At 32.7% G+C, this 24,376-nt stretch overlaps 4 protein-coding genes across 4 annotated transcripts; all 4 read left to right on the top strand.

Moving 5' to 3' along the window:
- The first annotated feature begins 209 nt into the window (after positions 1 to 209).
- LOC25502037 (protein RGF1 INDUCIBLE TRANSCRIPTION FACTOR 1) lies at positions 210 to 4,291 on the top strand. Its single transcript, XM_013591560.3, has 4 exons — positions 210 to 512; positions 2,703 to 2,966; positions 3,667 to 3,813; positions 3,919 to 4,291. The coding sequence occupies exons 2-4, from the start codon at positions 2,832 to 2,834 to the stop codon at positions 4,099 to 4,101; spliced, it is 465 nt and encodes a 154-aa protein (XP_013447014.1). The 5' UTR covers positions 210 to 512; positions 2,703 to 2,831; the 3' UTR covers positions 4,102 to 4,291.
- A 568-nt stretch (positions 4,292 to 4,859) lies between these two features.
- LOC25502036 (LIM domain-containing protein WLIM2b) lies at positions 4,860 to 7,212 on the top strand. Its single transcript, XM_024771907.2, has 4 exons — positions 4,860 to 5,429; positions 5,869 to 5,946; positions 6,169 to 6,306; positions 6,633 to 7,212. Exons 1-4 carry the CDS (start codon positions 5,295 to 5,297, stop codon positions 6,924 to 6,926), a joined length of 645 nt encoding a protein of 214 aa, XP_024627675.1. The 5' UTR covers positions 4,860 to 5,294; the 3' UTR covers positions 6,927 to 7,212.
- Positions 7,213 to 7,924: 712 nt separating this feature from the next.
- Positions 7,925 to 16,477, top strand: LOC25502035 (uncharacterized). The gene is made up of 14 exons (XM_013591558.3): positions 7,925 to 8,280; positions 8,511 to 9,575; positions 9,658 to 9,794; positions 9,878 to 9,998; positions 10,111 to 10,209; positions 10,303 to 10,602; positions 10,720 to 10,827; positions 10,932 to 11,003; positions 11,209 to 11,295; positions 12,348 to 12,419; positions 12,511 to 12,600; positions 14,643 to 14,750; positions 15,283 to 15,351; positions 16,008 to 16,477. The coding sequence occupies exons 1-14, from the start codon at positions 8,017 to 8,019 to the stop codon at positions 16,080 to 16,082; spliced, it is 2,667 nt and encodes an 888-aa protein (XP_013447012.1). The 5' UTR covers positions 7,925 to 8,016; the 3' UTR covers positions 16,083 to 16,477.
- Positions 16,478 to 18,623: 2,146 nt separating this feature from the next.
- On the top strand, positions 18,624 to 22,137 carry LOC25502034 (tetraspanin-10). The gene is made up of 11 exons (XM_024772137.2): positions 18,624 to 19,014; positions 19,727 to 19,839; positions 19,943 to 19,997; positions 20,231 to 20,286; positions 20,484 to 20,531; positions 20,604 to 20,652; positions 20,734 to 20,817; positions 20,919 to 20,986; positions 21,133 to 21,258; positions 21,515 to 21,590; positions 21,774 to 22,137. Exons 1-11 carry the CDS (start codon positions 18,961 to 18,963, stop codon positions 21,837 to 21,839), a joined length of 795 nt encoding a protein of 264 aa, XP_024627905.1. The 5' UTR covers positions 18,624 to 18,960; the 3' UTR covers positions 21,840 to 22,137.
- The last annotated feature ends 2,239 nt before the right edge of the window (positions 22,138 to 24,376 follow it).

Genomic DNA, 24,376 nt, shown 5'->3' with positions numbered 1-24,376 from the left:
ACCATGGTCTTGCCTTGTAAGTTATTGTATTTTATTTGGTTGTCAAATGACTAGAGAAATACTCATGTCATCCTAAAAGTTAATTCAATCATACAAAATCAATTTACTTCTACCATTCATCTTCAACCTTTTCTTCATGAGATTGGAACGTCTAGGTTAATCACAAAGCAAACTCTTGTGTTGATGCCCTAACGCTTAAATGTCATAATGTTGGTTTCTCTCTTGTTAACAGTCATTGCCTTAATTTTTCAGTTTTATTTTTATATAAAAATAAATAAATTATTGTAACTTGTAAGCAACCAAAAGTGGGTCTCATGTCCTTTTTTTTTTTTGTCTCCACACTGAAAAAATGAATTACAGTCAACTACGATCTTCGAACCCACTCGCACTTCACCTGCTATGTATGAGATAGTCGCATCGTTTCTTCTTCTTCTTCTTCTTCTTCTTCTTCAGTGCAATGACGTTTCTCAACAAAGCTCACTCTCCTTTTCTCATGGATTTCTGTTTCCAAGGTAAAATTTCACTCATAATCTTTTGTATATTTGCTTCAATTCATTTTAGCGGAATCCAATTTCGTTAGTTAGATTTTGAACAATAACTAAAACATGATCATTGATATTATTGTTTGAATTAATCTATAATCGATGCAAATTTCCATGGATATTATTTCTAGGTTTAACGAAGAATTCAATGTAGGTTTATTGTAAATTAGGGTCTTCCGAAAAATGTAAAATTTGTATACCAAGTCTTGGGATTGTAATGGCGTTTTACAGAAAACCTATTGCATCCTTTAATGCTAAATTTTAAGCTCAATGTGTTTGCTTCAGGGTAATCTCAAACAATTTAGAGACCCTGTTCTAGTCTTAAAAAATGGGTCTCTTATAAAAAGAAACGCCAAAAGCTCAAAAAGAGCAATGCCTTAATAAATAATATCAAAATACAACTTCAAGTTCATATCAATCTTCTAGCTACTTTAAAAGAGTCGTCCTACTTTTTTCGTTTTGCTTGCTATTTTCCTCGCATGAGAAGAGAGGGAGTAGATGTGTGGATTGGGCCCGTAACATATTAACCCAAATTTGAGATCCCCTAACTTTGAGTCCCGGTGCTAATGGCCTTGTTGCACTCAGCCTTGTGATCCTATATATTATGAAAAATATAAAGATTGTTTCTGTTGGCCATTTGTTGAGAAATTTGCAATGGTTCTTTCTAGATTTCATAATATATCATTCTATGGAAGGATAGTAACTATGATCTTAATGATGAAACATAACTCTTCCATTGGCATTTGTTTTTATGAAATTGAGACTAGAAACTTGTGAATATGAAAAAGAAGTTAAGAAGAATAGTTTGATCAATTTCATCCATTTAGTCTTTACAAAATTTATTTTTCATTGTGTACAACCCTATGTACAAGTATATGAACTTTTTCATAATCAAAAAGTGAGGCCGGTATCAAAACTCTGCTTATGACATTTTGTTTTTTGATGTTGAGACTAGCAACGTAGACTTTACCAAATTTGGTTTTCCTTTTTTGCACTTAGTATATGAACTCATTCTTGTCCAGAAACTGAGCCTCGTATCAAAATGGCTGCCTAGGGTTATTCTTTCTCTCCTTTTCCTCTACTGCTTGGCCGTTTAGTCAGATTCGATCGCGATTGAAATCTGAATTCTTCATCGAGCATCTTTTCGTTCTCAAATATTAAACCTATTTTTAAATTTTAATCTGTATAAGAGGATAACGACGGGTGCTGCTTCTTCTACAAAAATGAGCATGGTATGTGGTCATAATTTTTTGCTCGTGTACTTCCTCTGTGTTAAATGGTGCAATATTCAATTAAAACTCCTTGGTCTCTGTGACTCTTTTTTCATTTTCTCAAAAAATATTGCAATTTTTTGCGATAAGCTGTTCTTTTGATATAGATAAGCTCTTAAATTTTGATTACAACATGTGTGTGTGTGTGTGTGTTGTTTCATTTGAATACGAAGTACTTTATTAGGCATAAATCGAAATGATTTTGCAATTACGCATCTTTATCTTCCAGATTTCTTCGCAATATTGGATGATCTACATATTTTTACATGGAATATCTGCTCCATTAATAAGATGTTTCTACCATGTTTATCTTTGAAAATCTTAGAGCTTGTTGTCACACTAGTTCTGATTGATTAATATCTCATTCCAACCAATTCATTATAAATCATGATCGAAATAAGCTGGCATAATTTATTTTCAAAATAGCCCTTTTAGCTTAGTTAATCCTCTAGTTGTAGTAATTCTCAAGTTCAACAGGAAATCACCTGGAATTTCGGCATATTAATATAATTCAAGATCTCACGAGCTTATATCAATTGAAGAAACATGTAGCAATATGGAAGTATCAATTTTGGTTTGTGTATAAATTATATTTATTTGTGTTTGGCTCACAATTAAATACTGGTTTTTTTGTTGTTTTAATGGTGACATGAGTTAAGGAGGCACCCATATTAAACATACAATATATTTTGAACACAATGATGTATCAAAATGTATGACATTCTTTTCCAATGTATGCTAATTAACATATATGCATGAATACTTGAGAAAATGAAAATAAAAAATTAAATATTTAAAAAGTAATTAGCTAAGAGAGAACAAGATGAACATTTATTTTCATTTTCTGTAACTTTCAATATAAATTTTACTGACATGGTTTAATTTGCAGGAGGCAACCCAAAGTAATGTTGAAAAACCAATTTGGCTTGAGGCTCTTTTGAGAGAAAATTATTTTGGCTCATGTTCTACTCATCAAATTCGTAGGAATGAGCTGAAAAAGTATTGTACAGATTGCAATATGGTATGCTGCCAATATTGTATATCATCTGGTGTTCATCGCCACCACAAAATACTGAAAATATATAGACATATTTACAAGGATGTTGTTGCTCTGAGTGCTATGGAAAAATATTTTGATTGCTCAGAAGTTCAGGTATGATTAATAGCTTAACTTTAAATTTTACTATGTGAAACACAGCAAGTTTATGCACTTTTGATGAATTTCTTTTGCTAATCATAGTTGCTTAAATTCACGTAGCAAGTTGTAAGAGATCATTGTGCTTGTGAAATGCATCAAATTGATTTAAATGCACTATTTTTCCTTCATATTGTTGGGAGATTCTCTTTCATAGAACGACTTTACTAGCTTAAGGGTGTGTTTGATTTGCAAAACAACAATTACTGACAGAACAGTGCATGACAGTACAGAAGAAGACAGAGCAGTACTGGATAGAGATAGAGAAATAACATTTTTTATGTTTGAAAAATGAAAAGGGTTTTTTGGATAGTCAGTACCCCTGCCTGGACAAGTTGTCCCATGGTTAGCGAGGGACAAAAATTCATGTTTTTGTCCAGTCGCTTCCCCTCTGTTTTGTCCAGTGCTATGATCAGTTTCTAAATCAAACAGGGTACAAGAAATGTTGTCAAATCCAGTCCCCTGTTCTCTTAAAAAAAAAATCCAGTCCCTTGTTCTTTAGCAAATCAAACACACCCTAGTAATTACAAATAACTCTGATTCAATAAATTTGTTCATCAAAATTTATGACACAGTTAGATATAGACTTGTGAGATAATTCAACTGAGAACCAATTTTTTTTTACCACGTGTTGGTTTTGATTCCTCTTTGGACGTAGACTTACAAAAGCAACAGGAAAGTGGTTATTTCTTTGAAGCCTCGCCAGTTCAGTGAGATAGCATCAAATGCTGAAGACTCCTGTGAAGTTTGCAACAAAAAGTTGAATGAACCTGATTTATATCGCTACTGCGCCCTTTCTTGCAAGGTGATGACTATAATTTGAAAATCACAACCTCTTATTTTCCTCTTTCATCGCACATTCGATATATGAATAGTATTGTTTGATCTTTTTTATCTGAATTTTCACCAGGTTGAAGCAGTTTCAAAAAAGTCAGAGTCTGAGGATCCAGTTAGCACAACACCACTTGAGTCCTCCTCAGGACCTTCAATCCAGGGTCCTCCTCAGCATCAGGAAACACAGGAGGGAACTTCTGGACCTTCTTTGGGAAAAAGGAAAAGAAAGGGAATACCTCATAGATCTCCCTTCTTTTAAAGGCTCAAGTGGGTTACAAATACTACGATAGTTTGAATTAATTGAAATAAAGTACTTAATGAAGTTCATATACTCAAGAGATTAAATCTACTATTCATCTTGTAATAAAAGTTTAGAATTATTTTGGATTTTGTTATTGAGTTATACCTCCTTATTTTCATATGGCATTATATCATGATGTTTTGTATCACATCCTGCTTTTTTGACCTTTTGCAGATACACGTGGAAATATTTTGATTTATCCAACATATTTTTTTATTATTATTAGAAATCAAACTAGTAACTTTGGAATTCATAACATTCACACATTGCACACTAACAACTTGGAGTTAGGATCCTCTATATTTAATGTCCTTACTCAACAACTTGTGCTAGACTAAGGTGGTGATTTATCCAAAGCCTTATTACTTATGATTGATAGTACTATTTTTTTTTTTTGTAGGGGACGTGAGTGAGGTTTAAAATTTGATGCTTGAAACAAAAATAAACAATATTCTTCTAACATTTAGGATTTGACGGCTCATGGTTGGTTTGGCCTTGCATTTAGTTTAGCAAAATATAATGTTATAATAGTGTTTGAATTTCGCAAATGTAGATAAATCAATTTATGTGGAGGAAAACATGTGATTGTGGTAATCTTAGATGTTTCTTCGAGGTATTGTTGAAACATATTTTGCTAATTTGTGCTAGGAATTAATGAAAGCAAGTTTAGGGACTATTTTTCACTACTAATTTGCCAAACATAGATATACAAGCATATTCACAAACTATCCAATTAAGCAAACTAAATAAGCTCATGCATCATGCATATCATTGGGTAAAATTACCTGGTCAAAGAGTTAGCTTTGTGTCTCATGTGTCCTTTAGACTCGGAGAGCTACAATTAGACAATGATATATTTGTGTCCATGCAAAATCTGAAGGCAGTGAAGCTTGCAAAATTATAGGTGTGCACACCTTCTCCACCCATTTCACATCCTTTTTTCTTTTTCTAGACCTATAATTTCGCACACCACAGCAACTTCAAAGGGTCACAATATTATAGTTATGTTATTTGAACCATATATAGCTCAATATCTTTGGTGTTTTAGCCGAACCCTCACCATTTTCTGTGCTAGCTTTCAATAATTCCAACAGAAACAATAATCAGCTAGTACGAGATAGAGGGGAAGTTTATTAAACAAATTGATAACCATGTCTTTCACTGGAACCCAACAGAAATGCAAGGTTTGTGATAAAACTGTTCACTTGGTTGATACATTATCTGCTGATGGTAATGTTTTTCACAAGAACTGCTTCAGATGTAATCAATGCAATGGCCTTCTCGCGGTATGTATACATACGTACCTTAATTTGTTTTCTGGTTTTACCAATTTGTTTTTGCTATATGGTCCCTCGTTTATGTTTTATATATATCAAAGATGGGTCAAATTGCATCTAAAGACATGTATTTTTTATTTTATTTTTTATGAAACACAAAATGATAGGGACTACACTATGTAAACACAAGTATAAGCAAAAAATAATCAATTGCATGTCGACAAAAAATAGTTATCCATGTTTAATTTTTTTGGTATATAAATTTATACTCTCAATGATCTTCTTAAGAAGGAGCTTGCATAATCTTAAACGACATGGGATTGTGACAATATAAGTACTTTTCTAGGCCAACATATTCAACTCACCTAAACTTTTACTTGTAAAAATAAATAAATCGAAATACAAATAATCACTAATAATAACATAAATGGTTTAATTTTCATTGCAGATGAGTAACTATCAATCAATCGAAGGAGTTTTATACTGCAAGACTCACGCTGAGCAGCTTTTCAAGGATTCCTTCGCCGCCAAGAAACCCCAGACGGGTAATAAGATCCTTTTTTTTATATACTTGTCTATACCAAATTATAATAATAGGAATTTATGTGCTGTTTTTGGGGCTAAATAATCACTTAATCTTAATTTGTTTCATGATTTTCAAACAGCAGGAAAGCCCAGCGAACTGGTGTGTATTCTATTCACTTTTGATACAACACTCATTTACTTTGTTTGAATATTGTTCTTCTAGTATGTCTTCAATTTACAATATAATATAATTTCTTTCATATGTTTACAGCCTAGGGCCCCAAGCAAACTTTCTGCTTTCTTCTCAGGGACTCAGGATAAATGTTCATCATGCAAGAAAACTGTATATCCATTGGAAAAGGTATATATTTGGGTTAATTTCAGATACTATTGTACTACTAAAACAATAGAACTATATAATCAAACACTGCTGGACCATACCATGATTTCAGTGGGCCCTTTTTTCTGATCATATATATACTCCAACAACGCTGGATTTGGACACAAAAATTCGATAACTTATACTGATACCGTATATAATACACCGGTTTTCAGTGTGTTTAGATTATGAGGAATTTTTTTTATATAAAATCGACAAGCGTATAAAATGTCACAATGTCTGGAGTCAAATTCTGATGTCTAAAAAACATTTCTGATACTTTAATTGTGAAATTCTGTTTATGACAGTTGACAGTGGAAGGTGAGTTTTACCACAAGTCATGCTTTAGGTGTACACATGGAGGATGTTTTCTCAGCCCTTCATCCTATGCTGCTCTTGATGGATTCATCTACTGCAAACCACACTTTTCTCAGTTGTTTAAGGCAAAAGGTAGCTATAGTTATCTCTCTAAACAAGCTTCAATAAAGAAAAATGAAGAAATGCAACAAGCTGCAGCAGAGAAAACTGAATCAGCACCAGCATCAGACACAGAGACAGAGACAAAGGAAGAACAAGATCCTGCTGTTACACAAGAGGTGTAGTAGTTGAAGGAGTAGTAACTCAACAAGGTTGCATCTTTGTATGATATCTTTCAGAATATATGGTTGATTTGCCTTAAACATATCCCACATTTTGATTGGGTGGTTGGTTCTGGTGGAATTATATCATTTGGGAGGGTTATCCTGCAATTATGCTATCACATATTTCATTCATTAATTTGTTAATGAACAAACATTAGATGATGATAAATAAGTTATGTTCTTTGGGGGCATGTTATGTAGTAGATGTGTTTTAGAAGCCAAAGTCTGTGATGTATGCCTACCTATGCCCCACTCATTTTCATATGTACTTTATTCTTTATATGATCCAATATCTTATTTGCTTCAAATTAAGTATACATTGTAGTCATAATTTGTTGTCATTTACATTATACTCTTTCCTTTCCTGAGTAAACACTTTTTTATTTAACTCAATAGAAAGACAATCTTTCTATCATAAATTGGGATGAAGATGCATTCTTTGTTTTATCACAATGATTTAGACACAATATTTAAGCACACACATCAAAACATATATTTTTTAAGGATACACGTTATATTCTCTTAATAGTACTTGTTAAGCAACCTAAAAATAGAAATATTCTCTTAATACTTGTGTCTTACAAATTCAATGCACGAATTACAACAAAACATTTACCATCTTTTAATTATTTTAAAAATTTACAACAATTATTTAATTCTTTTCTATTCCTATCTTTGTTTTCTTCAAATATGTTAGATGATAATGTGTCCAAATAGTTGTAACCACAAAAAAAACTTCTTCCTCTAATCGTTCCTCCAACAAGAGAACTATCTTAAAGCTAATCATGTCATTAATGTAATCATATTTGGATGATTAGTTGATTAACTACACAACTTATTTTATTTATAAAAAAAAAGAAAGAAAGAAAGATATATTTAAAATAAAATAAAAAAATAAAAGGCCAAGAAACCACGTCACCACGTGCTACTGCTACCGAGATAACCCTGTGTTGTGATTGTATTTGTGAGTATCTCCATCCAACTAGAAAAGTGAAGTTGGTTTGATTGATGATAGCAATTGTGGTTGTTATAATAATAATAATATACCGAAATGGGGTCTCTTCCTCTAACTAGTAAATCCTCATTCTTCATCACTACAACTCAATTTCCTTTCTTCTCATCATCATCAAATACTAGAAGAAGAACTACAACAACAACAACAACTGTTTTTCTGAACCAGAGAAAAAACTACAAGGTTTTTGCCTCATCTTCACGCGATGAAGACAAAAATACCCCTCAACTCGATAATTACGACCTCATGGAACTCAAATTCGGTCGTTTACTTGGTGAAGACCCTAAACTCACCCTTGCCAAGGTGCATATTATTTTAATTTTCAATTTTGTTGTTTTTGTTTTTATCTGTATACGAAGTGATAAACATCACTTTGAAACTCAGACACATAACTGCTCGAATCCCATGAAGATATACTGCCTAATAATATCGGCATATAAGCATTGCCAGTTGACCTAACCTTACAGACTTATTTTTTTGGAATGAATCAAATGATTATGTTTCAAAACTTTATAATATAATTGTTGTTTTAGGTATTGGGAAGAAAGGCCAACCCTGATGCATCTTATCTTGATATTGAGAAATCCTTTTATAAAAGAAAAAAGGGTAAAGTTGTGGATATTGAGGAACTTCCATTTGAAGTTGAAAGACCTTGGGCAAAACCCAAACCCAATTCTGATGATAGTGATAACAATGTTGAAATGGAGATTAAGAAACCTAATCAAGCCCTGAGGAAACCGGTGAATGTTACAAAAAGTAATGTTCCTATTGTTATTTTGAGAAAGCCGTCCCTGTATAATGAGGACAAAGACGGGGATGAAGATGTGGACATGTCTTCGAGGTTGAGAATGAAACCGAATTTTTCTCTTAAAATGCAGAGTGGACAAGTGAAGGAGAAGTTTAGTGACATGACATTGTTGAGAAAGCCTGGATCGTTAATTGGTAAAAATGTTGAAAGTGAGTTGAAGACGCGGAAAGAAGAGCCAAGTTATGAAGTTAGTAACTTGACCTTGTTGGAACAACCACACAGACCAGGCTGCAATAAAGAAGTAGAGAAGTCTGCAAAGCCAAGTGATGAAGTTAGTAAATTGACCTTGTTAGAACAGCCACACCGGCCAAGTTGCAATAAAGAACTTGAGAAGTTTGCAGAGCCGAGTGATGAAGTCGAGAAGTTGACCTTGTTGGAACAGCCACACAGACCAAGTTCTAATAAAGAACTAGAGAAGTTTGCTGAGCCAAGTGATGAAGTCGCAAAATTGACCTTGTTGGAACAGCCACAAAGAGCAAGTAGCAAAGAAGAAGAGCAGTTTGGAGAGCCAAGTGATGAAGTCTCAAATTCGACCTTGTTGGAAAAGCCACAAAGTGCAAGTGACAAAGAAGAAGAGCAGTTTGAAGAGCCAAGTGAGGAAGTCGCAAACTTGACATTGTTGGGACAGCCACAGAGACAAAGTGCCAAAGAAGAAGAAGAAGAAGAAGAGCAGTTTGGAGAGCCAAGTGATGAAGTCACAAATTTAACCTTGTTGCAACAGCCACAAAGAGCAGGCGACAAAGTAGAAGAAGAGAAGTTTGGAGATGTGAGAGTCGTGGTCCCAATTGATGTAGGTGCCAATCTTTGTTGCAATTATGGAATTTGATAACGGAAGCATAGTTTTTAAATTATTTCATGCTTTGATTAATTAGGGATCAGAGCAACAGAAGCAGAGACAATCAGAGGTCCATCAGGAACAATTTGATTTAAATCAACCATCTGATTTAAATTCAGTTGGTTCTAAGACGGAGTTGTCCGTAGAAGCTGCAATACAAGGAAAGCCAAAAAGGTATATGATAATAATTTCACAGTTGTATATTTCAGATTATGGTTGCAAATATGTTTCATTACCTAAATGTAATTTTGTTATAGATTAGATCCATATGAGAAACAAACCTCAAAATCAGTTGGAGAAGAGACTGCTTCCCTTGATCCTGAAAGTCGTCGAAACAGTGATGAATCAGGAAATCTTGTTGATGTGTTAGATATTCTGGTCAGATTTTGTGGATTACCCTAGTTACTTACATATCTATATGAGACATTAGCAATGCATCTATTTTCCTAAATTCCATGTTTATTTACCTTTTTGTTTTTTGATATTGTAGGAAGGCGAAGATACTGATTGGACCAAGGCAGAAGATTTGATTAAGACTGGAGATAGAGTTGATGTGGACGTAGTAAGCTGCAATGTCAAGGGTTTCGTTGTAAGTACTTAAAAATCAGTAAAAGGGACTTTCATTTATAGATAAAAATTAGTCTGTCTTATTTATCTTCTGAACTGGATTGACCATTTACAGGTTTCTTTTGGTACCTTGGTAGGATTTCTGCCATACCGAAATCTTCTGTCTAAGTGGAAATTTTTAGCTTTTGAGTCATGGGTAAGACAGAAGGGCTTGGATCCATCAATGTACAAGCAAAACTTGGTCACTGTGACAAATTATGATGCTGAAAATAGTAATTTTTCTGCTGATTCACCTTCACATATGGAGAATGATGGTAAACTTGAAGATAAAATTTCACCAGATATGAAATTGGAAGATCTGTTAAAGATTTATGACCAAGAGAAAATCAAGTTCTTATCATCATTTATTGGACAGGTTTGGTATTCAGAACACAAGTACAAAACCCAAATAAATTTATCTATTTTTGCTGCAAAAGGTGAAACTTTAATATTATCATTCTTAATATTGAGATGCCAATACTTTGTTTTGCAGCAAATCAAAGCATACGTGTTACTATCAGACAGGAAATTGAAAAGGCTCATATTTTCACTAAAAGCAAAAGAGAACGAAGAACTAACTGAAAAGAAGAGAAATCTCATGGTAAATGCTTTAGTGACATAACTATTCTTGAATTAGCCCAGGGCAGGTGTTTTAGATTGAATGCAACAAAGTGGTATTCAGATTCGTTGTGCTTCTTATGGCAGGCTAGACTTCAAGTTGGTGATATTGTGAAATGCCGCATCCAAAAGATAACTTACTTTGGAATTTTTGTTGAGGTATATAAAACATTTGATTTCAGTAAATTGAGTTCACTTTTACAAACATGTTTAGCTTTGCATCATTTAAGCCAGTAGAAGTTCCTTGGTTAGCCTATTTTTGTGCCACAGTCTCTGTATTTAGCTAGTGCCTGGATATTCGTTCATGGAATCAAGTTCAGAGAGGTGGTAGAAAATTCTAAATATTGACCTGTTGTTAATGTAGGTTGAAGGAGTTTCTGCACTAATTCATCAATCAGAAATATCGTGGGATTCCACGTTGGACCCATCTAATTATTTTAAGATTGATCAGGTATTACTTCTTGACGGGGTGACAAATTAAAGTTTGCTTGTTTAAACTTCAAAAAATGTTATTCCACAATACAATTATTTTAAGATATTTTATATTTATTTTGGAGAAGTTAATATGTTTACTTTTTTGCTAATGAGAAAAGAATTGAAACTGTTTTTTCTTCACACGTTTTTGCTTTTAACGAACTTACATAGTTTTTTCGTAAACACGTATTTTTAAAAAACGCATAAGATAATGGTTATCAAATTGAGATTCATATCGTGAATCATAAGAACTGTTTCATTAATCATGAAACATAAGAATTGTTTTCCGAATCGTGAGTCCAGTCTTATTATGATTTGTAAGATACATTACTAATAAAAATTTGATATTGTTAAGAGAAAACAAGTGACATAGCTTAACTGTAAGCTGATACTCCGTTTGATCGCAAATATAAGTAAAAAGCTACATGTATTTGGTCCAATTTAGATCAAATACATGTAAATTTTTGCTTATATTTTGGACAAGAGGGAGTATATCATATTCAAACCTCATCATAATTAAAGATTCAAGTCATAAATCAAATGACAAAAGAAAGGTGGATGATTATACAAAGTTGACAAAAAGAAGTGGCTGACTACACTAAGTTTAAGTAGCAACTCAATGGAATGAATCAAGATTCTTTATTGTGAACCGGGATTTAACATGAGGTTCATGTCCAAAATAGATACACACTAGAAATTTGTATCGATTGGACTGAGATACGGTACACTTTAAGATACTTTAAAATAATACTGAGATATTATAAGACATTTTCATATCTTCTAGTTCTAGCAATTTACCTAGTTATAATTCTCTTCAACACATTTAAAAAATATTTTTGCTTAGAAAAAAGGACAAACAAATTGGACTTTAATGAAGTGCAGGAGAATATATTTGGTTTGCTTCCATTATTTTGCAATCTATTACTGGCTTGGCGCTTTCAATATGGATGGAATCAATTGAGTACCCATGAAATCTGATGTTTTTATATATTACTTCTTTTGTGTTTATCTTTCTACTGTTTGGTACAGGCTGTAGAGGCAAAAGTTCACCAGATAAACTCTGCTCTTGGCCGCATATTTTTATCATTAAAGGAGGTCACGGTAATTATCTATATAGTTATTTTGGCAGAATCTATGTAAACTATGCAGTATTTGACTCTTAATTCAATGAATCATTGCCTTCCTATTGCAGCCTGATCCATTGATGAACTCCTTAGAGTCTGTAGTTGGAGACCATGAACCCTTTGATGGGAGATTGGAAGCAGCTCAAACAGATGTAGAGGTAATCTTTACATGAAAATAGAAGTAAATTTAAATTCAAAAAAAGAACTTTAACCGACAAATGCCTGAAATAGACACACAATACCAGCATAACATTGCAAAAATCTATAAAATCGAGATAAAAAAATGTGTAAGTCGAGCTAAAATAATAGTGCATTTTACGTGTTATCATAGACCTATTGAATTGATTAAATAATTGTGTTGTCTATATTACAAAAAAAAAAAAAAAATTATATACGTGTTTTATTTGGAAGGATGGAGCAGACCCCTGCAAAATAAAAAAAATTATTGAATGATACCCAAACGGATAGATAGAGAAATATGTATATTGACTATTGAGTTAAAAGGAAAACAGCCTTACAACCAGAGGATGTCTCCTGACATGGAAATAAAACTAAAGAATAATAATCTGAACTCTAAGAGAGCCAACCTAGCTTCCCAGCCAATTCGTCAATACACATTGCTAATTCACAGATACCGTTTATAGTTACCCTCCTCTCTATCTAGTGTCCATTCTATTATTCCCTTTTCTACCCCACGTGTACGTTTGCTCGTCGAATTAATAATAGATCTATTATTAATAATAATGGGCCTATCAGTCAATAACAAGCTGCTAGATTGAATTTGGTCATTTCTGCTGATGGTAGTGATAAATCTACGGGTCTTTGTGTGGGAATAACTAAGAATTGAATAAAGTTCAAAATACAACTAATAGGTGTGGCTTAAATGGTCAAGTGCACTCCCATGAAGTTTGGTGATAATAAAGTGGGTTTGATTATGTGAAGTGTGAAAATGGGGCAAGGCGACTTATACTCCATTGCCTTTGGTTAAGTGAGTTTGGATTATGGTAAGACCCACCTTGGTGGTAGGCATGGCAACAGAACCCGTACCCATGGGTATCCACCCCAACTTTGACGGGGAAAACTTGAATTGACAGGGTTTGAGTTTTCCCCGATTTAAAAAGACGGGGGCGGTAATGTGGACACTAATGCTCACCCCAAACCCGCCCCGGCTTGTATCAAAATTACATTTTTACCTCTATTAAATTAGAAACCCTGAAACAAACCCTTAAATTACATTCATATATTTATTTTTATTTTAAAGATGTGTCCTAACTAAGTCGTTTTCTCTCTCTCTCTTTTTTTTTGGTTTACAAAAATCAGATTGTTGGAACGGCGTAAGTTTGCGCTTTCCTAATTTTTTTACAAAATGCTGTCAAAATTCATGTGGGGGTGGGGCGGGGATACCCGAACCCGGTCGTGTATGGGGCTGGGGTTCTATTTTCACCTCTGTTGGGAATTGGTATTGGTACAGGGATACCAGAACTCCATTGGGTTTGGGGACAGGGATACCTAAGTGTACACATTTTGTAGTTTGTGACCACATTTTGTAAAAAACTCGGAGGGTAAAAGTAAGTAAAGTAGTGGTTCCGATGTGTTGTTGGATGTTGAAATTTGGGGCCTAACTTATCTTTACAAAACCAGCTTGTAAGATGAGGAGTGTCTCCTCTTTATAACTCTTCTCAAGAGTCCCATCTATCTGATGTGGGACTAAGTCCACCCCCCTCAAAGCCAACACAATGAAGGTGTTGGAGGCTGCAATGAAGGCAAACCTAAGGCCCCAATTTAGGCGACTAGGGGCGGACCGCAATAAAGGCGGATTTTCCAGCATTTGATAAATCAAGTTTTTTATTTATTTTTTAAACCGGTTCAGTGTCTGTGAAGGTACATAATTTGCTGTACAGTATCAAAATATAGTTTTGAAATAATGAATGTTTTCCGCATTTTGGTTCCGCTATTCAAGTTCTTTTGTTTTTTTTTTAACAAGCTATTCAAGTTCTGACTTTTGGCCCTTTGGTTATGCCTGCATTCCGTGCATAGTATTTTCAATCAATCATTTCGTTCAGACGCAGTTTGTGATGTAGTAGATAAATAATTATTCTTGCCCTACAATGAACCAAAGATAAATATGCAACATTTATTTTACTATCTCGTTGATTTGTGGCTTCGAATGATTAATCATGTTATGCTCGTTTTTGGACAGTGGTCTGAAGTCGAATCTCTTATAAAAGAATTGCAAAAAATTGAGGGCATCCAGTCAGTTTCAAAAGGCCGTTTTTTCAGGAGCCCTGGTTTAGCTCCCACATTTCAGGTATGGACACATATTCAAACCTCTGCATAATATAATGAATCATATTTGGATTTGCATTTTATTATTTTACTTGAAAGAATATTAGTTCATTTTTTATTCTGTTGATTGAGCTGGCATTGTGAATCATGGATTCCACATATGGTTTATGAAATGTTAAAATTAATCAACTGTCAGATATAATATGGTTCTCTTATAAGCTTTAGTTGGAAATATATAAATCCTGTTCTACTATTCAACTAGAAAACCATTTCTGTCAAATTATTCTTTTTCCATTTTCCCTTTGAAGATTTAATTAATTGTTCTTGTTTTGAGCTGTCACTACCAGACTATTGAAAAACACGTATAAATTATTTTAATTCTAAAAAAAATTGGCTAATGCGTAGACTAACTCTTTTTAGTTTTTTTGAAACCTTCCATGTTCATAAATAACGTATGGGAAAGCTATTTAATGTTTGGTTCTTGAAACAGTTTAATATTTGTTAGCAAACTCAAGTTCTTGATTTATGTGCATGCAAACCAAATTTTGTTCCAGGTTTATATGGCATCCATATTTGAGAATCAGTACAAGTTGCTTGCCCGATCAGAAAACAAAATACAAGAGGTAATGTTGGTCTTAGTCTGTTTTAGCTTCTTGTTAAACATATTTTGCTGTATCATTCAAGATTGTCTCCCCTCTCATTAGTATTCCTTTTTCTCTTTTATATTAATGACGAATTTTGAGTTATATACACTTCATGATATTGCTTTTTTAAATGAGTTTCATGTTAGAAATACTAGCAACTCAATCTTTTTATTGGATGAAGATGACGTGGGATTCACTTGATTTAGTTGGAATGTAGATGAATTTCTTCAATAAATGGGTGTTAAAGAATGCACTTGTTGCATATTACAGTTGCTTACGTTCAATCAAAACAATGCATTTGTGGATTGTTGTTTGCAAACCATGGCCCAAATCAACAGAAAAACAACCTTTTTTCCTCATTTCCACACTCCAAGGTTTTAGTTTAGAACCAAAGTCATGTTTCAAGCACAATCCGACCTTGGTTTTCTCAAATATGTTCAAACACAGCTCATCTAAGGTTTTTCCAATGAAAGGTTCACTTATTTGTATATGCTTTTTGGCGGTTTGATTTTTTCTTTCTGTTTTCTTCTCTTATCTTTGTTCTTCTAACTGCTGGTTGGCTATTGATGGAAATCACCTATTTTCATACTCATGCATAGTATAATTTAATCCTAAACAGTAATCATCTTGAGCAGGTGATGGTTCAAACGTCTTTGGATAAAGAAATGATGAAATCAATTATTATGACATGTGCAAATAGAGTAGAATAGTTGTGGCATGTGCCTCTGAACAAGTCATTGCCTGATTTTTGGTGATTGTACATTCTTTTGGGGAGTGCTGGCTGCAATCATAGGAGCACTTCAAGTTAATTATACAAGAGGTTTGTGGCGTGGGTCGAAGTTTTCTTTCCCAGAAAAAAAAGGCCGGGTGGAATCCGTGCTCCTAGGTTAAAATGATGTCATATATTTCTGTTCTTTTTTGTGCACAGCGACCACTTGAGAAATTATTTAATCTTCATGGTCGAGTATATTATATTATGAAATAGTAGCAATTCTTGAAACAACTACTGCATATATGTAGTATAATCTCTCTGGTAAATTGCACATATAAAATTAAGGCTGGCATTGTGCAGAGGCTTGGCTAATAAGAAAATGAGTTGATTGAACTCTGTTTGCTGTGTTCACCAGCCATTAGATTTTTATTACCAAAGTTTGAAACTTGTATTTAATTTACTTAAGTTTGGAAAATGCTAATGAGTGTTCTTAGGACACTCTTTGACAACCTTAAATAACAAGTTTTTATAGAAATTGATCAATTCAATACATTAAAAATTGACTATTTAACTTTTTCAATAAATATTTTCTTGATGAAGAGTTCTTAAAGAGTGCACTTAGGACATTGGTGTACAAGACCTTTTAAGTTTATATCAAAATAAACAAATAAAAAGGGTATGACTCGTTCCCAACAAAATTTTATTTAGCAACTGTCGGGCTAGTTGGACCAATAATTGGTCAAGTATCACTATCGGTTCATTTAATTCACAAAATTAGTTGCTTTCGAAACTACTACTAATAAAAATCAACAAAATAACTGTTTGGAAATTCATCCTCACAACATAGTTTTATTCAAAGAAAGTTTTAATGACAAGGTTCAAGTTGTGAAGATTTACATACATGAAATTTTATTATCTCTTCTGTCTCATAAGTATCTCATTTGATTACTTCACATCGATTAAAAATAATGTATAATTATTTACCAAATTATTATTAAGTGTTGGTGTATTCATAATTGTTAGGTTCTTGTTAGCATGACTTTATATATATAAAATGAAAAATATTGACTTGAAAATGATGCAAATAACATTAATTAGAGTATATAATTAGAAGAAAAAAATAACTAATGTTGAATTGAAAAATTAAGAGTCATTCATTTTGAGAGAACTTTTTATTTTTTATAAATGAGTCATTCATTGTGAGATGGATACAATATTTTTTATCATTCATATTTTTCTTATAAAATATTAAATGATTGTAGTATAAATTTAAATTTTTATAAGCATACTTTTTTGGACAAAATAAAAACTAAGAAATTTAATAACCAAATTTGTATTACATCTTAGAACTTTATAACAAGTTTGGAGAATAGAATATGTAGTCGTTCTACAAGTATAACTCATGATAGCAGCAAGTTTTATTTATGTGAAGTATCGAAGTGCAATTCAAATTTGCAATTTTGCATTTCTCCACATTTAATGTGTGCGATTATTGCCACCAATTCGACTAAAATAATGAATATTTGTAGTCATCCCTACCAGAGTCGGTATTAGTCATTATTTGAATTTTTCTCCTTAAAATTCTACTGAAGTTTAGAAGATAAAACAAATATCAGGCTTAGAGCTTTCAATTTAAGCAATTGGAGTGTTTGAGAGTGAGTGTATGACTTATCTTTGAAGAAGTGTCATCTCTTATCAAGTAAACTGTTATTAAAATTGATTGACGATTCAACAAACTTTAGTGCAACCTATGAAAAAACTCAATGTTCTGTCAATTGTAAAAAAGACAAGAAAACAGAAAAAATATTTTGTATCCTGTTTGTCGTATCGAACTAGGTATTTTAAAGCAAGAACATCTTCTTGACAATTCTAACTAATGATACTCAATGCATGCATCTGAAACATGTCAATAAAATTATGAAGGAAAGTTAACATTACTGATATATTAAAAACTAAATAACATTTATCTAAAAAAAGTATTTACTTAAAATGAAAAAAAAAAAGGATATTAAAAAAACTTCTTTAAAAAAAAAGTATATTAAGAAAACGAAAATTAATTTTTAAAACCTAGGAAGTACAGGTTTATGCAATTGTAGCCTATATATCCGGCATTTAATTAGTCTGAATTGAGTTTTGTCCATACATGTGTATCGATTGGTTAGCTGAACAAACAAGAATCTAGTGTGTAGATCATATTCACATTTTGAATCAATCACCATCTTCCTTATCTTTCCTCTATAGGGAGTAGTTTTATTTATTTCTTGTTTGTTTTTGGTTTTTGTTTCTTTCTCATTGATAACAGTAAAACCAACATTTGAATAACAAGTGAACGTTGTAAGTGGAATGTGTGACTGTGACCCAATGTTTAGGCTCACAAGTTTGAATTACTAGATTTATTTAATATTTATCCATTAAAGACAACTTTTTGGTGTCTTCGTGAGTCAGGTGATTTGTAGAGTAATATATGTAGAGATTGAAATTCAAAGCTTAGACAACCTATCTTTTCATTTTAAAAAATGTGAAGTTTTAGTCACTAAACTACCGGATCAACTGAAAAAAAGACAGCTTTTTGGATGTTGGTGTTACTTGTCACGGTTATGGTTATGTTACGGTCTCATCGGCATGGTGTGCATAGGATGCTGTGTCGTAGGGTGTTGGGTTTTCTTTGGCTTACAAAGTTACATTAAACACACCGTGTGCGTCACCATCATCATAAATATTCATTCATATCATAACATCAAACAGTAACTCTTTCTTCTTACTTTTTCTTTTTTAATTTCCATTTCTTGTTTTAGAAACAAACAAAAAACAATCATTTGAATAAAATAAACACATTCTAGCTAGCTCATAATTTTCCCTTTCCCTCTTCTGAAAAAATGGGGATGGGAACTAGCACCTTTGTTACTAGATGGATCAACTTTCTCACCATGGTAAGTATTCCTTTTCTTCTACTGTGAATGATGTTCTTTATGATTTACTGTTAATTTTAGGTTGCATTTCCCTTACACTGGTTGAAATGCCTGAAATTTTTCAAAACCGGTAAAAAAAAATCATTTGGGTTTGTTCCATTTTCCATTGCTTTTATTGTGTTTGTACTTGCTGTTCTTTTTGCAAACCCACTTTGTGTTTTGTACTTGCTGTTCATTCTGTTAACCCTTTCTATTTCTAGCAAGTTTTTATTTTTGGGTACTAATTAATTGAACTCTCCAGCATTTTTTGTTGATGTTGTGCTTACCACTAAGACAAGAGACAACACCCACACCACATGTAGACACCAATAATGATTTTAAGAGTAAATGCTCAATTTAGTCTCTCACAATTTTTTACCACATTAGTTTGTGGCAATTTATTTTACGGAGAACAAATTAGTCCCTAATTTACTATAAGATATGGACTAATTGATATAAAAATGTCAGAGACTAGTACGAGTATTATTTTTTGTTGGAGACTGTATTGGGCCGAGAGAAAATTGTGAGAAACCAAATTGTGTCTTCACTCTAATTTAAAAAATGCGATTTAATGTAACTGTTTGTGTCAGCATTGTGTCGATGTTATATTAGACATATCATATGTGCTGGACATCGGACATGTCTTCATTCTGAACTGTGAGTGCTACATGTTGATAACATTCTCATTGTGCAGGTTTTGGCCATAGTTGTGATAATATTTGGGGTGTGGATGAGCACTCGTCCTGATGCCTGCAGAAAGTCTCTCACTATACCTGTGCTAAGCATTGGAGCTGTTATATTCTTAATGTCAGTTTTTTCACTTTCTTTATGATTTTGGTGCCTTATTTTCTTTTGAATTTTTTCTCTTGCTTTATCGTCTTCTAACACATTTTTGTTTTGTACCATACAGATCCATTGTTGGTTTCTTAGGTGCCATGAAAAGAAGCTCCATGCTGTTATGGGTTGTATCCTTGGGAGTTTATGATTGATTTTTCCTTTAGAATTGGTTCTAAGTTCTAACTTGAAACTAGACTTTGTTGCTTTTGCGTGCAAACATGGTTTTTATTCTCAAATTTATGATTCTACTCACTTTTATGTGAACAATTGCAAATTAAAATCAATTTTCATAACCATAAAACCAAACACTCTGCTAAGAAATTTTGGATTAAGGGAATTGTCCTTGACATTGCACTTGCAGTATCTGATCATGTTGTTTTTCATCTTGGTGGGAATCCTGGTCTTCACGGTATTGGTGTAAGTGTGCAAGTTTGTTGACAGTTATTTCCGCTTTCTACATTATCATTTCTTGTAATTGCTTTTAGTTATTGCCTCTGCCATGAATTCATAAATTGAGTCCTATCTGTTGTTTTGGTCGTCCTTTAAAGTTGACTTATTTTCTTTGATTTTGGTTACTTGTTTTGATTCTTATGTATTTTCTACCATTTTTTCAGATTCATTGTGACTAATAATGGATCAGGTCATAGTGTCACTGGCTTGAGGTAAGGAGTCAATTATTTCATTCTTGATAACATAGTCTGGTTCGATAAATGACAGCATACTTATATGCTTAGGTACAAGGAGTATCAACTTCAAGATTATAGCTCTTGGTTTCTCAAAGAGGTAAGACTCTTCTCAACATAAAGAAATGATGGTGCACAGCGACACTGCAACATTCATTTCCTTGGTTTTTTCTTGTTTTAGTTAAACAATTCTCATAATTGGAAGCGATTGAGGGCTTGTCTAGTCAAAACTGAAGACTGCAATAACCTGTCCAAAAGATATAAGGTGTGTTATCTATACTACTCCAGAAAATTGAATTCACTGTTATTTTCTACACTCACAAAACTTGTTATTTACCCCTTTTTTCCAATCTGGGGGTTATGCAGACTCCGAAACAATATAAATTAGCTAAATTGACCCCAATTGAGGCTGGCTGTTGCCGACCACCTTCTGAGTAGGTTCTCCTTTCCTTCCGAAGAATTCCCTTATTTATAATAACCGCTCAAGTTTATTTCAATTTAGAATATAGTTTATTTTTCAGATAAGAAACTCAATACATGTCTCTGATATTCTTATATCCTGGGAATTTATTTAACTTAGATGTGGATATCCTGCTGTAAATGCATCCTACTACGACTTGACCTTTCAACCAGTTAGCCCCAACCATGATTGCAAGCGGTACAAAAATTCTCGAGCCGTCAAATGCTATGATTGTGATTCTTGCAAGTAAGCATGCCTTATTGCTGATTGTCAATCCTCTCCATTTCTAAGAAGAAATAGACGGTTCCATCCATTACTATGTATTTGAGTGTATAAATACATATTTCTAGAATTAGCGACATTAAAAACATGTAATGTTGTCTTTCATTTCTTTTGACTGATGGAGAGGATCTTTATTCCTGATTGTCCATGTTCCGTTTATATTTTTCTAGATGAGTACATTATCTCACTATCATTGTGTTATTCTCAATGTTGGTTCTAGGGCTGGCGTGGCACAGTACATGAAAATCGAGTGGAGAGTTGTTGCAATATTCAATGTTGTTTTGTTTGCGGTTTTGGTAAGACATTGTTGCCTCTTTGTAATATGGTAATAACTTGTGATGTGTTATTCTATAAATAACTGAGATTTAACTACCTCGTAGCCATATATGATAAATAGTTTTATGGTCTTAATCATTTCTTCAATACTCTCTCTTCAGCTTTGTATTAATTCCACTGACTTTTATTTTGTGCAACACCAGTCTATTATATACTTTGTGGGATGCTGCGCCAGACGAAATGCTGCTAGGAGCCAATCTAAGAGTTGAAGGGGAACCTATATGCATTCTTGAACTGCTTTTGAAATTTGTTGAAGATGAAAAAACATAGATCAGTGTCTTCAGCTAGGGATGAGCTTGTGGAATTCATGTTAGTTTTAGGATCCCTCGGTGTGAGGATTTGTATATTTTTCATGAGCTCCAGATCTTACTTGAATGGTTAATATCTTCTTCAATGATACCATTGATTTCATTAGCAGAGAAAAATTAGAATTACCAAACTCTAATGACATGATTTCTTTTTTGACAATCTATACGAACAGGAAATTAATGCCTGTTTGTTCTATAACATAATTATTACTATAGCTTTTTATAACTATTTTGGTTTCTCATAGGTTCTGCACATGAGATAGTCCTATTTAAGGTGTTTCGAACACTAATGTTGCAACCAAATTTGTTGAGTAATATAGCATAGCATGCTTTTGGTCGTAAATGGCAATACTCAAAAATTAAATTAATTGTTGTGAATTTGGATTCAACTCACCCTAGTAAACTTAGATGTATGGTGCAAAAAGAAGTAACAATGATAGACCTAGATCTAATCTAGTAACCAAGTATGGGAAATTTTACCCTATACCCCTACACTTATACTTTCCACCTTACGAATTATGAAAAATTCCAATTTTACCTTTTTATAATTTGACTTCACCCCTACAAAATATTTCTACTAATTAAAAGTTACCCAGAATTCCTCACTTAACCTTCAATCAAGAAATTATTCCATGATCATTGATGTATTAACAACAAATCTTCCACAAACTCAAACTCACGAGGTTAAATCTATGTTTACCTCTGCAAATCATATAAATTTCCAAATTTGTCCCTTTAGTAATTTGATGGTAGATCTTTCGTGAAAAAAAATAAGCAAAAACTATTAGATTCATGGGAAAATATGAACAGCCTTGACAAATCATGTAAATCATAATCAAACGTTTTTCGATTAAGTGCTAGTTATTTGTATCCAGGTTGAAAAAGTTGTATTCTCTTTTACTTTTGGATTGTGGCTTATTTTTAGCTTCGTGAGTTTTGGGTTCCTTTCATTTTGATTATTATTCATACAATTAGAAATTATGAACGAAGGTTGAAGACGAAAAAAGTTTTTTTGGTAACTTAAACAACTGTAATTTCATCGACGGAAATCTACAGTTCAACCACGGTTTAAATTTCAATTTCCAGAAATCTTGTGTTTAATTACAAAAGCTTTTTCTATCAAAAAAGATATAGAAGGGTGAAGTCATATGACAAAAGGGTCAAAATTGAAATTTTTTATGATTTTTAGGGGTGAAGGTATAAGTGATGGGGTACATGGTAAAGTGTTCCCAAGTGTAAAGCACAAGAGAATTGTTGTTGACACATATGCATTGGCCAAGAAACACGAGTAATTTATCCAAATGTCCCTCGGCAGTTAACTGCCGAATTATAGAACCAGCTGCAGTTAACTACCAAGGAAAACTTCGGTAGTAAACTACCGAGAAAAACTAAAAACTTCGGCAGTTAACTGCCGAGGAAACCTCAAACCTTTTTTTTTTTTTTTTTACGAACCAAAACCTCCAAATTGCTAAACCAAATCGCACCATGATTTTCCAGAACTTCCAAATTTAATTTTGAGCCACTTTTCAACAAAAATCAAACACTCACTCAATTAGAGTACCAACAAAAAAATAAACACCATTGGGGCAATATAATTTGTATCCAATGGCAATACTGATAACATGCAACTTAAAAAAAAAAGTTATATTAATTTCCTAAACACGTTTGTAGAAAGAATACAATTAATATATATGTGTAATTTTATTTTAAACTTATATCAATTAAATTTGAAATCCAAAAACAAATTAAATCGAGACAAAACAATATTATATTATCATCCTGGTATGACACAAGTGATAGATATTTGAATTCTTTAACTTCTGCAGTATCGCGCGAATGATGCCATGATTAAAAAATATATAATGATAAATTGAGTTTACTGAATTTAATAGCCTTACAAGTATGTTTGATTTATTCTTGAAAGAGACAAAATTGATTATAGATGTTTGCAATTAATTTTACTTTCAAATTTGATTTTAACTTAGTTAGAATTTATAACTTTTATCTTTGCAAAGGTTTTTAAGGAATAAATTTATCGCTTAAGCCACTTTACATAATTGTATTTAAATATAAATTATTTTATATTCAATAAAGTTTTTGTCGATCTTTTTATAAAATTAATCCATTTGTCAAAATTATATTTTATCATCGTTGAATCAAACACGCGTATAACATTGTTGACACATATATGATATATCTACATATAAGATATAAGAAATGATAATATATTTGTATAATTGCCTTAAAAATATATTTTATTTTTTACACTATGTACTAATTAAATAAAAAAAACAATCCAGAAGTCCTAGCTCAACTGGCAAAATGTCAAAATTGTTAGGCCAGATGCCATGACCGGAGTTCGAACCCTAGTACCTCCACTTGTGTGTGTGAGTTTATAATGGTTTTGCCATTTCGTCTATCTACAAAAATAAAAACAT

Source organism: Medicago truncatula, chromosome 8 (genome assembly GCF_003473485.1).
Source record: "Medicago truncatula cultivar Jemalong A17 chromosome 8, MtrunA17r5.0-ANR, whole genome shotgun sequence".
NCBI lineage: Eukaryota > Viridiplantae > Streptophyta > Magnoliopsida > Fabales > Fabaceae > Medicago > Medicago truncatula.
The sequence above is the reverse complement of the archived record's forward strand: the minus strand, read 5'-3'. Positions and strand labels throughout refer to the sequence as shown.

Excerpts from the sequence above, each read along its gene's own strand:
- LOC25502037 (XM_013591560.3), top strand. The coding sequence starts at position 2,832 with ATGGTATGCTGCCAATATTGTATATCATCTGGTGTTCATCGCCACCAC. Across the intron at positions 2,967-3,666 it reads TTGATTGCTCAGAAGTTCAG|ACTTACAAAAGCAACAGGAA; the intron begins GTATGATTAATA and ends CTTTGGACGTAG. Across the intron at positions 3,814-3,918 it reads ACTGCGCCCTTTCTTGCAAG|GTTGAAGCAGTTTCAAAAAA; the intron begins GTGATGACTATA and ends AATTTTCACCAG.
- LOC25502036 (XM_024771907.2), top strand. The coding sequence starts at position 5,295 with ATGTCTTTCACTGGAACCCAACAGAAATGCAAGGTTTGTGATAAAACT. Across the intron at positions 5,430-5,868 it reads AATGCAATGGCCTTCTCGCG|ATGAGTAACTATCAATCAAT; the intron begins GTATGTATACAT and ends TTTTCATTGCAG. Across the intron at positions 6,307-6,632 it reads CTGTATATCCATTGGAAAAG|TTGACAGTGGAAGGTGAGTT; the intron begins GTATATATTTGG and ends TGTTTATGACAG.
- LOC25502035 (XM_013591558.3), top strand. The coding sequence starts at position 8,017 with ATGGGGTCTCTTCCTCTAACTAGTAAATCCTCATTCTTCATCACTACA. Across the intron at positions 9,795-9,877 it reads ATACAAGGAAAGCCAAAAAG|ATTAGATCCATATGAGAAAC; the intron begins GTATATGATAAT and ends ATTTTGTTATAG. Across the intron at positions 10,210-10,302 it reads GCAATGTCAAGGGTTTCGTT|GTTTCTTTTGGTACCTTGGT; the intron begins GTAAGTACTTAA and ends GACCATTTACAG.
- LOC25502034 (XM_024772137.2), top strand. The coding sequence starts at position 18,961 with ATGGGGATGGGAACTAGCACCTTTGTTACTAGATGGATCAACTTTCTC. Across the intron at positions 19,998-20,230 it reads GCTCCATGCTGTTATGGGTT|TATCTGATCATGTTGTTTTT; the intron begins GTATCCTTGGGA and ends TTGCACTTGCAG. Across the intron at positions 20,818-20,918 it reads ACCTGTCCAAAAGATATAAG|ACTCCGAAACAATATAAATT; the intron begins GTGTGTTATCTA and ends GGGGTTATGCAG.